General features: G+C 39.3%; 1 protein-coding gene across 3 annotated transcripts in view; it reads right to left on the bottom strand.

Moving 5' to 3' along the window:
- Positions 1 to 6,683: 6,683 nt before the first annotated feature.
- LOC140211211 (RNA-binding protein 5-like) overlaps positions 6,684 to 12,082 on the bottom strand; it is a 48,309-nt gene continuing 42,910 nt past the window's right edge. For all 3 annotated transcript variants that reach the window (XM_072280815.1, XM_072280816.1, XM_072280817.1), the window contains 4 exons: positions 11,453 to 11,527; positions 9,029 to 9,126; positions 7,891 to 8,020; positions 6,684 to 7,031 (listed from right to left, as the gene is read on the bottom strand). In XM_072280815.1, coding sequence (XP_072136916.1) covers positions 6,906 to 7,031; positions 7,891 to 8,020; positions 9,029 to 9,126; positions 11,453 to 11,527 — 429 coding nt within the window. In that variant the 3' untranslated portion in view covers positions 6,684 to 6,905. The remainder of the gene's footprint in view (positions 7,032 to 7,890; positions 8,021 to 9,028; positions 9,127 to 11,452; positions 11,528 to 12,082) is intronic.

The following is a 12,082-nucleotide window of genomic DNA, read 5'->3' as shown; positions in this document are numbered from 1 at the left end:
AAACCCTCTCTAGTCTCCTTGTTTTCTTTCAAACTAATTTTCTCCACTTGGCACTGTGTGGTCAGCAAACTTGAATACATTATAGTTGATCCCCATCTATAATCCACAGACCATAAAACGTTCAAAGTTCAAAGTACATTCATTATCAAAGCATGTATATTATATACAACTTTGATATTCTTCTTCTTATAGGCAGCTATAAAACAAAGAAACCCAACAGAGCCTTCAAACACACGATGTACAAAAAAACGGAAGAACAAATTGACCAAAGAATGAAAAGCAAATAGCATTCAGAACTAAAATTCACATGAGTTCATAGCTCTGAAGCCATTCACAGCTGTTCCAAGTTAGTTGCAGGCTGCAGCCTCAGTTTAGCACAGAGATGAGTAAATCTTGCTGAGTAACATGCTGAACTTCAGCTCATCCCTCACCTCCGGCCCCAATACCCTGACTTTTTCAATCTGACCTTGGCTTGATCCTCACTCTTGGACTCAGGCCCTGCCACTTTGATATGCTCGTGGGCCTGGGCCCCACCACCTCAATTCAACCAGTACCCAACCTTTCCAATCTGGTTTGGTGTTTAAATTGGTTAAACATAGGCTTGATCCTTGCTCTTAGGCATGGGCCCCGCCAACTCAACTCTGCCTTGCCTCGGATCTGCCGCTTCAATCAGTTCCATGTCCACCCCATTGGCTTGTTCCCCACTTTCAGGCCCATGCCCCACTGCCTCAATTCGGCCTATACACACCACACCTTCAGTTCACACCAAAAAAAATGCAGTCATACAGGTGGTTCAAAAGCTCAGCTCCAAAAGGGAAATTGCAGGCTATTGATTGCAATGATTGTTTTACAGAATGTGTGATTAATAAAGTAATTAGTAGTTGTGTTTGCTGCCAGTAAGTTGTCGCTGCTAGCAGAAATAGGCCATCTTGACTTGATTTATGGTCCCTCCCAAACTCAATCTCCTGCCTTCTCCCTGTAACCTCGGACAATCTTACCAAGAACCTGTCAATGTCCTCTTTAAATATATCCAATGACTTCACTCCACATTGTCCATGGCTCCAGAGGATGTCTATTGTGAGGCTGTGCCCTCAGGTCCTAGACTCCTTCACTATTAGAAATATTCTCTCCACACCCATTATATCTAGGTCGTTCAAGATTCGGTGGATTTCAATGAGATTCCCCCACCTCCACTCATTCTTCTAAATACCAGTGAGTAGAGGCCCAGAATCATCAAACACACCTCATACTTCAACCCTTTCGTTCCCAGGATAATTCTTGTTAACCTCCAAATCATGAACATTTCTGGCACATTGGTCATTCAGTACAATTCAGTGGGAAAAGAGGTATAATCTCTCACCAGCTCTAGGCACATCTTACCTTGCAAGCTACCTGGCACATCAAGTGTATTTCCAGGTATTTTTAAGCAAGAGTAATAATAACTCCCTTTGTAAGACGATGGAAACTTTACATGGGTCCCCTTCAGGCATTGAGTTCATGACTTTTACCCCTCTAAGTTTTTTCTTAATATCCCTCTAATTCTTACTACTTTGCTCAGTTCCTTTATTTTCAAATTCAAGTTTATTGTCGTCTGATTGTACATATGATTGTACAACCAAACAAAACGTTCCTCCGGGCCATGGTGCACCCACACAATATACATCACATAGCGCAGAAAACAAAGTACTGTATTATACTATGTTAACAAAATGTAAATTCAAAATGCATGTATTGAAGTGCAGCACAGGTATACAGTAAAGAGCTCATTGTCCTAGTGAGAAGACCTCAGTGGTAGCAGGGTATTCACTGTCTCACAGCCTGAGGAAAGAAGTTGTTACCCATTCTAGCAGTCTTAGTCCAATGCTTCTGTACCTCTTCCCTGAAAGTAGTAGGTTCTAAATTTTCCTCTAGCCTGCTCTGTTCAAAAGAAAATAAACTCCGTTTCACCACTCACCTAAACTTTTGCAGCCCTAAAAAAAATCTCTTCTGAAGTGTCATCAAACCTTTCTTGTTTTGTAGTGATAACAAATACGGTATATTAGTTGTAGCCTAAAAAGCATTTACGCATAAAAGTAAATAGCAGAACCCCATGCACTTATCCCATGGAATTTTAAAACACATTTAACAAGATCTCATGCCAGGTTTCTATCCCAGAAAACAGTCCCTCTGCACTGTCAAGAGTTTCAATGATGAAGACATCATAATACACAATGATGTCATAAAGCATTTGTAACTTATTTTTCCGATAGAGTAAAAACTGACAGCTTGAAGGTTCCAGTGAAATATTTATTAAAATAATTATATCTTGAATTTTGGAAAGTTTTTGTGAAGTTTTGAGAAGTGTGAGAACCTAGACTTTTGTAGTGATCTAAAAAAAATTGCAGTTGACTATGACTTGAATGCACTTGCACAGTACACCAAGGGAATCCTGCAATGACTTTTAAGTGCTGCATTTCAAATACGCAATTGATCAATGGTAGGAAAACCATTAGAGTCAGTTTTGAGGGACTAAGGACAACATTGAAAGAATGAAGTAATTAGAGATACAGCGTGGAATAGACCCTTCTGACACTTCAGACTACACCGTCCAGACACCCCTGATTTAACCCTACCCTAATCACAGGACATTTTATAATGTCCAATAAACTTACTAACCAGTACTTTGTTGGACTGTGGGAGGAAACCAGAGCACCCAGAGAAAACCCACACATACCATGGGAAGGACTTCTTACAAATGACGCTGGGATAGAACACCTTGATCTGTAATAGTATCATCCTAACTGCTACGCTACCATGGCACCAATTAATAAGGGAAGAATACATCTGACCCTGAACTTTGAAGAAGTAACAATGAGGTCAGTGTATATTATATCGAGATATTTGACAAAGGAATACACACTACTGAGAAAACATGGAGGGTCGTGAACAGAGGAACATTGGAGGATGTCTTCAAAAAGTCTTAAAATCAGTGGAACAATCTGCCATACAGAATACAAGTGAGATTATGCCCTAACTATACGGTAGTTATACTGCAGCTAGAGTACAGTTACAGCTCTGTTCACTGAATTACAGGAACATGAAGGACATTATAGAAACTATACTAAGGAGGGTGCTGAAGGTATTCATCTGATGGGCGCTAAAGTAAATAGTGGTTAGTAGGAGTTTGGAGTTCAATTTTAGTGGCGTTCCATATGAGTCTCTGTACAGCCTTGCCACAGATTGTGTGGGTTTTCCAAGAGTGCTCTGGTTTCCTCCTACAGTCCAGAAATAACAGGTAGGTTAATTGATCATTGTAACTTGTCCCATGATTAGGTTAGGTTAATCAGGGTTGTGGAGTAGCTGGGGCAGCACAACTTGAAGGGGCAGAAGGGTCTACTCTGTGCTTTTTTCAGTTAAATAAATAATGCCAGGAAATCTTGAGGCACGAGAATACTTCTAAAATCAACCACCAGATTATTACCGGCTCTCAGGTTTATTGGTGAAATCTCTTGCATTGGATGCCAAGGGTCACTATAATTACCGTAGGTAGTTCCCTCCATGGAACCAATCATCTATGAGAATGCTTATTAGTAGATTATTATGTAGAAATAGAAACAGCAAAGAGTAGCATAATAGGACAACTCCAGTGACCTGGGCCAAATCCTGACCACTGGTGCTGTATAAGAGTAATTTGCACATTCTCCCTGTGACTGTTTTCTTATGGTGGCTTGTTTCCTCCAACAAACAAGGAAATGTGGATTGGTATATTATTTGGCCAGGTGAAACTGATGGAATCTGTGTTGAGTGAAACTTAACAGGGAAAATAAGATCGGATCAACAAACACAAAATGCTGGTGAAACTCAGGTCAGATAAGATTGGATCAGTGTAAATGGATACTTAACAGTTGATATTTTCATGTTGTCTCTCTTTATGGCAGATAAACATTGGCAGGTTATATAGTAACATTGTAACATTGAAATTGTAACATTGGGGTATATCAAACCGGAAGAGATGTTGTTTAGAACGATATTGCAGTATCATGGGAGAAACCAATCTTTCTAGAGCAAACAGGAAACTCGACAAGGGTCTCTTAATGTTTGTGAGTTACAGTCTCACGGCTCGGTCTGCATTCAGTAAAGACCTCCATGATGTCTGGGTGGAGCTTCACTTATTTTCCTTGGGTGTACTAGGCTCACTCCCCTCATCTCAAACTTCTGCAGGTTTGTAGGCTAATTGGCCACCACAAATAGAATCTTGTGTGCAGCTGAGTGGTGAGAATCTGGAGTGGACAGGATTAAGGGAAGAATAAAACAGAAATGGGTGTTTTCTGATTTTCATTGAGTAAGCCACCAGTAGGCCTTAAGGGCCTGTATCCATTGTGTAACTCGATGACCAAGTACAATTAGCGATAATGAAGTGGAGCATGATTTCTTGATAAGTATTTTTATTTAGAAGTACAGTGCAGAACTGGCCCTTCCAGCACAACGAGCCACACAACCCAGCAACCCACCTATTTAACACTAGCCTCCTCACAAGACAACTTACAATGACCAATTAACCTACTAAGCAGTGTGTCTTTGGAATGTGGGAGGAAACCAGAGCACCCAGAGGAATCCCATGTGGTCATGGGGAGAACGTACAAACTCCTTACAGACGGTGCCCAAATTGAACTCCAAACTCCAGAATGCCAGCTGTAATAGCATTGTGCTAACCACTATGCTACTGTAGCGTACTGAACATGCAACTGTTTTCTAGATAGAGGAACCAACTTGAAAAAAGCTATTTTACATTGTATTGTGCAATGTGTGACAAGAATACACATAGATTAAGATGTCAGCTGTCCTGTGTGATCAGCAGTTGGTCTGTCACCTGTCTTCAGGAGAGAGAGAGGTAAGGAAAACAATGGAGCAGCATTTGGAGATGTGTAATGAAGGGACGGGAGAGTAACAGAAGTCGGGAGCGGTCAAGAGCGGCTCCCCCTTTAAACCCTGAACTGTTTGAAGTGATGGACAGGCGATACCCCAGCAGGGGGATAAAAAGGGACAGGTTCGCTAAGGCAGGACACACACGACACCCAAGGTAACGAGACCCTGGAAGCAGTGCGCCTCTCACAAGTCGGTGGGAAGCTTTTGGACAGATGATCGCGGGATCAAGCCTTAGATGCTCAGGGTGGAAAGGCACGATCGGCGGGAACCTGGTGTGTGTCCACCCTTGCCCGGGTGCCAGGTTCAGTGCAGAGAAACGGTAATATCTGGAAACGGAGGGGTCACGGTCAGTGACCTCAGATGACATCACAAAGGGCTCGCCCGAAAGCTGACTGCGAAGGTGTGTGTGTGGAAGCTGTTTTGAATATTCATTCGTTTTGCGCTCTCTCCTCCCCCCCCCCGCCACTGTCCATCGCCACGGCAACGATTACTGCGAACTGAACTTTGTGTCACTTTGAAACTGGTCATTTGCCCCTAGACAACGATAGAGCTTGGTTGATCCTGTTATCTTAATTCTGTGCACATGTGTGTTTATCATTGCTGAACTGTTGCATTCATTATCCTTTTGATTAGAGTACTGTATTGCTTGTTTCTTTAATAGAACTTTCTTAGTTCTAGTAATCCAGACTCCAACTGAGTGATCCATTTCTGCTGGTTTGGCAACCCAGTTACAGGGTACGTAACATATGGAAAACTTCAAATTAATATTATGAAGGAAGTTTTAGGGAATTGGGACAATAACATGACAGAATTTTATAGGAGGCTCAAAAACATTTGATTCAGTCCTCAACTATTGTCACATCTACAAAGGGAAACAATAAAAAAGAAAGCTCATGGTGAAAAAGCAGCTGTCTAAGTTTGACACAAGAAATTAAAAATTAAATCAAAGGAAGAGGACTATGAAGTTGTTGGAAATACTAATTGGTCCAAGGATTAGGAGCATGGAAGACAAAAAAATCCTGACACAGCAAAGCTATGGGACTGAAAGGAATTAGTTAAAACAAGTTGGTTGGACTGTACGTGGATAAATCTCAGACCAGCTTGTGATAGGGAAGGCTAATGGAATGTTAGACATTATTTCAAGGGGGTAAGAGCATTAAAAATAGGAAGGGCTTACTGCAACTATACAAAGTAACAGACCAGATCTCAAGCACTGAACAATTCTGGTCCCTTATTTAGTGATATTTTATTGGAGGCAATTCAAAGGTTCATATTCAAGTATCGATGAGTTGTCCTGCAAGTAAAAGTTAAACAAATTGTGACTATATTCAAAGTTTATAAAACATTTCTAGGAAACTACAAAAGATAAATGACAGAATGGGGGAGAGCCTAGAATAAAAAGGCATGATCTCAGAATGAGGGATGCACATTTAAAACTGGAATAAAGCAAGAAATTCGTGGAAGTTGAGCATCTCTGGAATTCACTACCATGGAGTTGCAGGAGCAAAGTCCTAAACTAGAGTTTTCTCGTCAATAATGCAATCTAAGGTTATGGTGAATGTCATATGCTAGCCATGATCTTATTAAATGGCCATGGCTAAAAAAAACTGATGCCTATATACACGGCCTATAATATTCTTGTGGGGTTCAACAGGCAGGATCATGGAAGATGTTTTCTCTGGAGGAGGCTTTTCTGTAATCATATGCATCTGAAAACTTTTGGTACCTAATCTTGATTATGTAGATTATAATTTTAAACAAACAGACTTACAAAGAAATACACATTCTTTTCAAAATTTATTCTGAAAAAGAAAACAGTAGATACATTATTGTACACTTGATAGACAATACAAAATGTACATTGTACATTCAACATAAATAAGATTTAAACAAATCGTCAAAAATTACATTTCCTACAGACAAATTACACTGTTTACTCAAGTATATACCCGGTAGCAAAAATTAGGAAAAATATTTACATATTTACAATAATTCTTATGTTAGTCCAATTCATTAAACCTCGTAAACATTGCCTTTTTAACAGCATCTTTGTAGGAATCAGAAGTAGTAACACCATACGAACTTCCTCGTGCTCCCAAACCTGCACCCTTCATCCTTGTTTGAGCCTAAAATTAAAAATCATACAGTACTGAATCGTGTTGTACTTATATCTGTTAAACAGAGCACAAATAGCTTTTACACACTGTTTCTCCTCCAGAATAATCTCCAAAAGGTACAAATGCTAAATGAAGCAATAACCAATGTAACTCCCAGATTCAGAACACCGACTTAAGCAGAGCAGAAATTTTTGAACCTTGGTTTTTTCTACTTGAGGGCTGAGGATGCTGAATCACTGAATTAGTTTTATCATTGAGGGATATTGGAGACAGAAAAGCAAAATGGAGTTGAACCCAATATCCACCAGTGAAGAAAGACCAATTTCACATTCAATATTGGTACTCCCACCAGATTTTATTCTTACATTTTTAGCTTCATAAATACCAAGTGCAATAGATTTAACCAAGTATTCCCAAAAAGTACCAAATATGTAGAAAATTCTAGGACACAGCTCTAGCTCATCAAAGCTAAACCGTGATTAGGTCACAGATGTCTAAGAAATGCATGCTTTGAAGGAACTTCATGATATGGGAGGAATACTTAAATATGGTACTTTCAGTTTCCCTTTTGCGAAGTAACAATTTTTAAAACAGTTACTTCACCATCAGTTAAGGCCAGAAATTATCTAGAATTTAGAAGAGGTTCCCAAACTGACTCTCTCTACTTGATTTAATCAAGATCTAGCTAAGATTAAAAGCAGTGTTCAATCAGGTGTCAATCTATTGTAGCTTTAACAGTTAAAATAGGATACTTTTTCAACGAGGAAGCAGATATTTTAGACATCGAGTGATAAAATTTAAATCCTTGTATTAATTGTGAAATGCATCAAGTGGCAGCACAATTAGGAAAATGTATTGAACACCTTACCTGTATAGGCGCTGTAATGCCTTGACGATTTCTACCCAACCCTGAGCCTTCTTTCCAGCCCATAGCCTGCAGCATTCTACTCCCAATATTGTCACTGTTAATACCATTTTTTGTTGGCTGCTCAAAATCACTGTCACAAGAAAATATATATACATTTTAATCACAATATTTAGAAATGCCTAACACTTTTCTGGCATAACAGGGCAATCAGATATCAAATTCAATAATTTGTCCAAAATAAAACTAAACTGATGAAAGTCTATGATGGTAGTGTCCGCTCTTAAGGATGTTCCGGGTCCAGAATAACCTTTCCTCCTGCATCTCTTATAATGTGATTTTAGAACAAAATCGATCTGTTTGCTGACAGTGTTACAATCCCACTATATACATCAAGAAGAAAACATTTCATTACAGCAGAAAATTAGCAATGGAACAAAAGGAGGTTCAATCTGTGGATCAAATTCAATCTTCTCACATCATAATCTATGTTATTAATTTGATAGATCTAACCAGTCTTGCAGTTCTCCATAGTGATTTTCCAATCAGTATGAAACTTACTGAGGACTTGCTGTAGCTTAGATTGATTTTTTAAAAAAAGAAAAGCTTCTGAAATTATTCTACATTTAGTTCCCAAGTATACAAGGAACAAAACTGAACTGACCACTCAGCTCAAATGAGTATGAAAAAGATGATGACTAATCATTTATTTCACCACGATCGTCTACTTCATTATTTCTTGGTAAGAAATAATCTAAGACACAAGAGCATCTAAGGCTGTTTGGCGGAGTAGTTTTCACAGATTCATCATTTCAGTGAATTAATTTCTCAATTCCAAATGACCAACTTCTTATTTCAGAACTATGGCCCTAGCTTCTCTGTACAAAAGCTAGGATGATTCCAATATCCATTTTGCCACACCACACAAAAGAAAAATTATGTTCTAGGGAGCATAATTGAATTACTGTTTCACAGACTCAACTGAACAACTTAACTTTAACAGAAAGCGATCAATACATTATTAATTAAAGATACTAAAGGAGCGAAGAAAGGGTATGCAATTAGTTATCAGACTAATGTTAAAAGTCTTTGAGGGATGGAATGGCCTTATCAAGTTCTTTTCATTACGTATTGCACTTACATTACTGCAGCATTATTAAATCTCTTCCTCTTAGGTTCTGGAGGCTCTGGGATTCCATATTTTTCTCTTCTTTCTGCTGCCCTGTCTCTGTACTTCATCTGTGTGATGGGGGGAGGGGGGGCAGAGGAAAGAGTGTAAAAACATTAAGATATTAAGATCATTGAAAGTCAATGAAATAATTCGATCTAAAACTGGAGATTACCATTTATTAATATGCAGCCATATTAGATTTTACAATTTTCAAACAATATTTAAGCAAGCCACATAGATACGAGTGAAAAGAAACAAAAATTTGATCCAAATTGTAGGCTAAAAAGAACTTTATTAAAGGAGGAGCAAGATGTGGAGAGGTTTCGAGGGGAACCTCCACAACAGCTGAGTACAAGACCAACACAAATAAAAAGCAGGCTATGAAGACCACAAATGGAAAAGGTGGAGATCCCAGAGAATTGCATGGCTGAAGAAAGTTACAGAAATATGATGGAAGTTACATAAATATGGTCATGCACTTTGGCAGTAGAAATAAATGTTTGGACTATTTTCTTAACGGGGAGAAAATCCAGGGATGTGAGATGAAGAGGGACTTGGGAGTCCTTATGCAGAACACCCTGAAGGTGAATTTGCAGGTTGAGTCGGTGGTGAGGAAGGCAAATGCTATGTTAGCATTCATCTTAAATGGTCTAGAATACAAGCGCAGAGCTGTGATGCTGAGGCTTTACAAGGCACTGGTGAGGCCTCACCTTGAGTATTGCAAACAGTTGTGGGTCCCTCATTTTAAAAAAGTGCTGCCATTGGATGTAAACAAGGATGATTCCAAGAATGACTGGACATGGCATCAAAGATTATGGGGAGAAGGCAGGGAACTGGGGTTGAGGAGATAGAAGAAAAGGATCAGCCGTGATTGAATGGCGGAGCAGACTCAATGAGTCAGATGGCCTAACTGTGCTTCTTAAGGTTTAAACAGGATGGGGTAGTGCTATGAAAAGTTGAAGTGTTGCAAGATCAGAAGACAGGAACAAGAAAACAGGAGTTGACCACCTGGCCCTTCAGCATGAGCCACCATTGCTGACCAACCTGGAGCAGGCTGAGGGGCTAGATGGACTGAACTGCTCTTCAGCGTTACCTCTATTCCTCTTTCAAATATTTATCTTTCCCTTAAATATACCAAATTATCTGGTCTCCATGACCCTCATGCAGAGAATTCCAGAGGAAAAAAAATTATGCCCTTCTGTTTAAAAGTTTGTAACCACTTGTCAACATCCATCTTCCCAGCCCCATCAAGAACAAGGTAGTCCCTCATTCTTCTAAACTCCAAAGAATAGAGACCCAAATTATTTAGAATATTTTGATAGAACACACTCGCACCAGGAATTAGCCTACTGAATCACCTTTGGACTGCCCACAATGCCACTGTATCCCACTTTAGGCAAGGGGAGCAAAATTGTTCACAGCATTCCAGATGTGGCCTCACGAACACTCCTATACAACACCATACTAACCAAAGCGCACAACCCCCTAAGCTACTATACGTGTGAATAATGAAGATAATAATAGATGTAAGGCCAGGTAAATACTGTGGATGGAAAGTTAGCTAACGAGAGCATTGAAGTGTATCGTACGAATGACAGGTGTAGCAGCTAATGAACGTAGAACACTACAGCACAGTATGACGTGCTAACCTTTTAACCTATTCAGTCAAGATCAACTTAACCCTTCCCTCCAACATAGCCTTCCATTTTTCTTTCATCCATATACCCGAGTCTCAAATATACTACTGTATCTGCTTGTACCATCACCCTTGCAGCTTATTCCATGCATCTTCTACTCTTTAAAAACACCTCTTACACCCTCTGCACTTTCTTCCAATCACCTTAAAATTATGCCCTCCTCTATCTGTCATTCATGCCCTGGGAAAAAGGTGTTGGCTGTCAACTCTATGCCTCTATCATCTTATATCTCTACCAAGTCACCTTTCACCCTCCTTCGCTCCAAAGAGAAAAGCCCCAACTTTCTCAATCTCTCCTCATAAGACATGCTCCCTAATCCAGGCAACAATGAGATAAAGTATGAGTAGTGCTCTTACCATACTGACATAAGTAAAATGATACTAAATTGAGAATTCAGTTCAGTGTTAAATTGAATATCAAGTCTGAACACTCTGAATTAGCATCTGACATCAACTAGGAGATCTAAGAGAGTGGTTTCAGTCATCTCATTATTTAATGAGATGAACTTTCCGTTCATTCAGAAAGAATGTCACAATGACAAATCAGAGGCAGTAAGATTCCTAGATAAGTTATACTGGAGTAGAAATGGGTATATACACGGAAGACACTGAATGATATTACTGATGGCCAAAAAATTGTTGAGGTAAAGAGAGGCCCTGAAAGTAAATATACAACCATACTTCTAAAATTAGCTTACCTCTATTTCTGATTTTTCTAATGCTTCAAGCTCACGGTCGGACATTCTTGATCTTCTACGAATCTCCAAGTTTTGCTGCATTGAAAACAAATATGTTTACTGTGTCACTCCCCAAGCCCTTACACACCTTTCCCGCCAAGAAACTGAGGGCAGATTTTGAGTTGCTACAAGCAGCATTCAACTGTATCACAAAATGAACTCGATTTACACTTATAGCTCAGCACACGCAAGTGATCAGTCACATGATTATAAGAAGCATGCTAAGCCAAGAAGTTTTGCCATCAGCCAATACTGTGCCGTGAATTACTGTACATCATTGAAAATTCAATGCTACTGGGCAATTATTTCTAAACATCAAAACATTCTCAAAAAATTTTCCTCTCAATGCTTGGTCTCAGTTTCATTTCAGTGCATCTTTTCAGATGTGTGTCAGAGTGGTGCATGTATTCTCATCATAGACCAAAGTCAAATAACACCAGTGTGACTGACACAAAATGTGGTCCAATAAAAAAAATAGAATGATGGGATTTCAGTGAAAAGTACCACTGTATCCTCGTACTGAATATTGAATTGACACTATTTCTTACATTCTTCACATACATGAGTAAAAATCTTTACATTACATCACCA

The sequence above is a fragment of the Mobula birostris genome, chromosome 16, assembly GCF_030028105.1.
Source record: "Mobula birostris isolate sMobBir1 chromosome 16, sMobBir1.hap1, whole genome shotgun sequence".
Lineage (NCBI taxonomy): Eukaryota > Metazoa > Chordata > Chondrichthyes > Myliobatiformes > Myliobatidae > Mobula > Mobula birostris.
The sequence above is the reverse complement of the archived record's forward strand: the minus strand, read 5'-3'. Positions and strand labels throughout refer to the sequence as shown.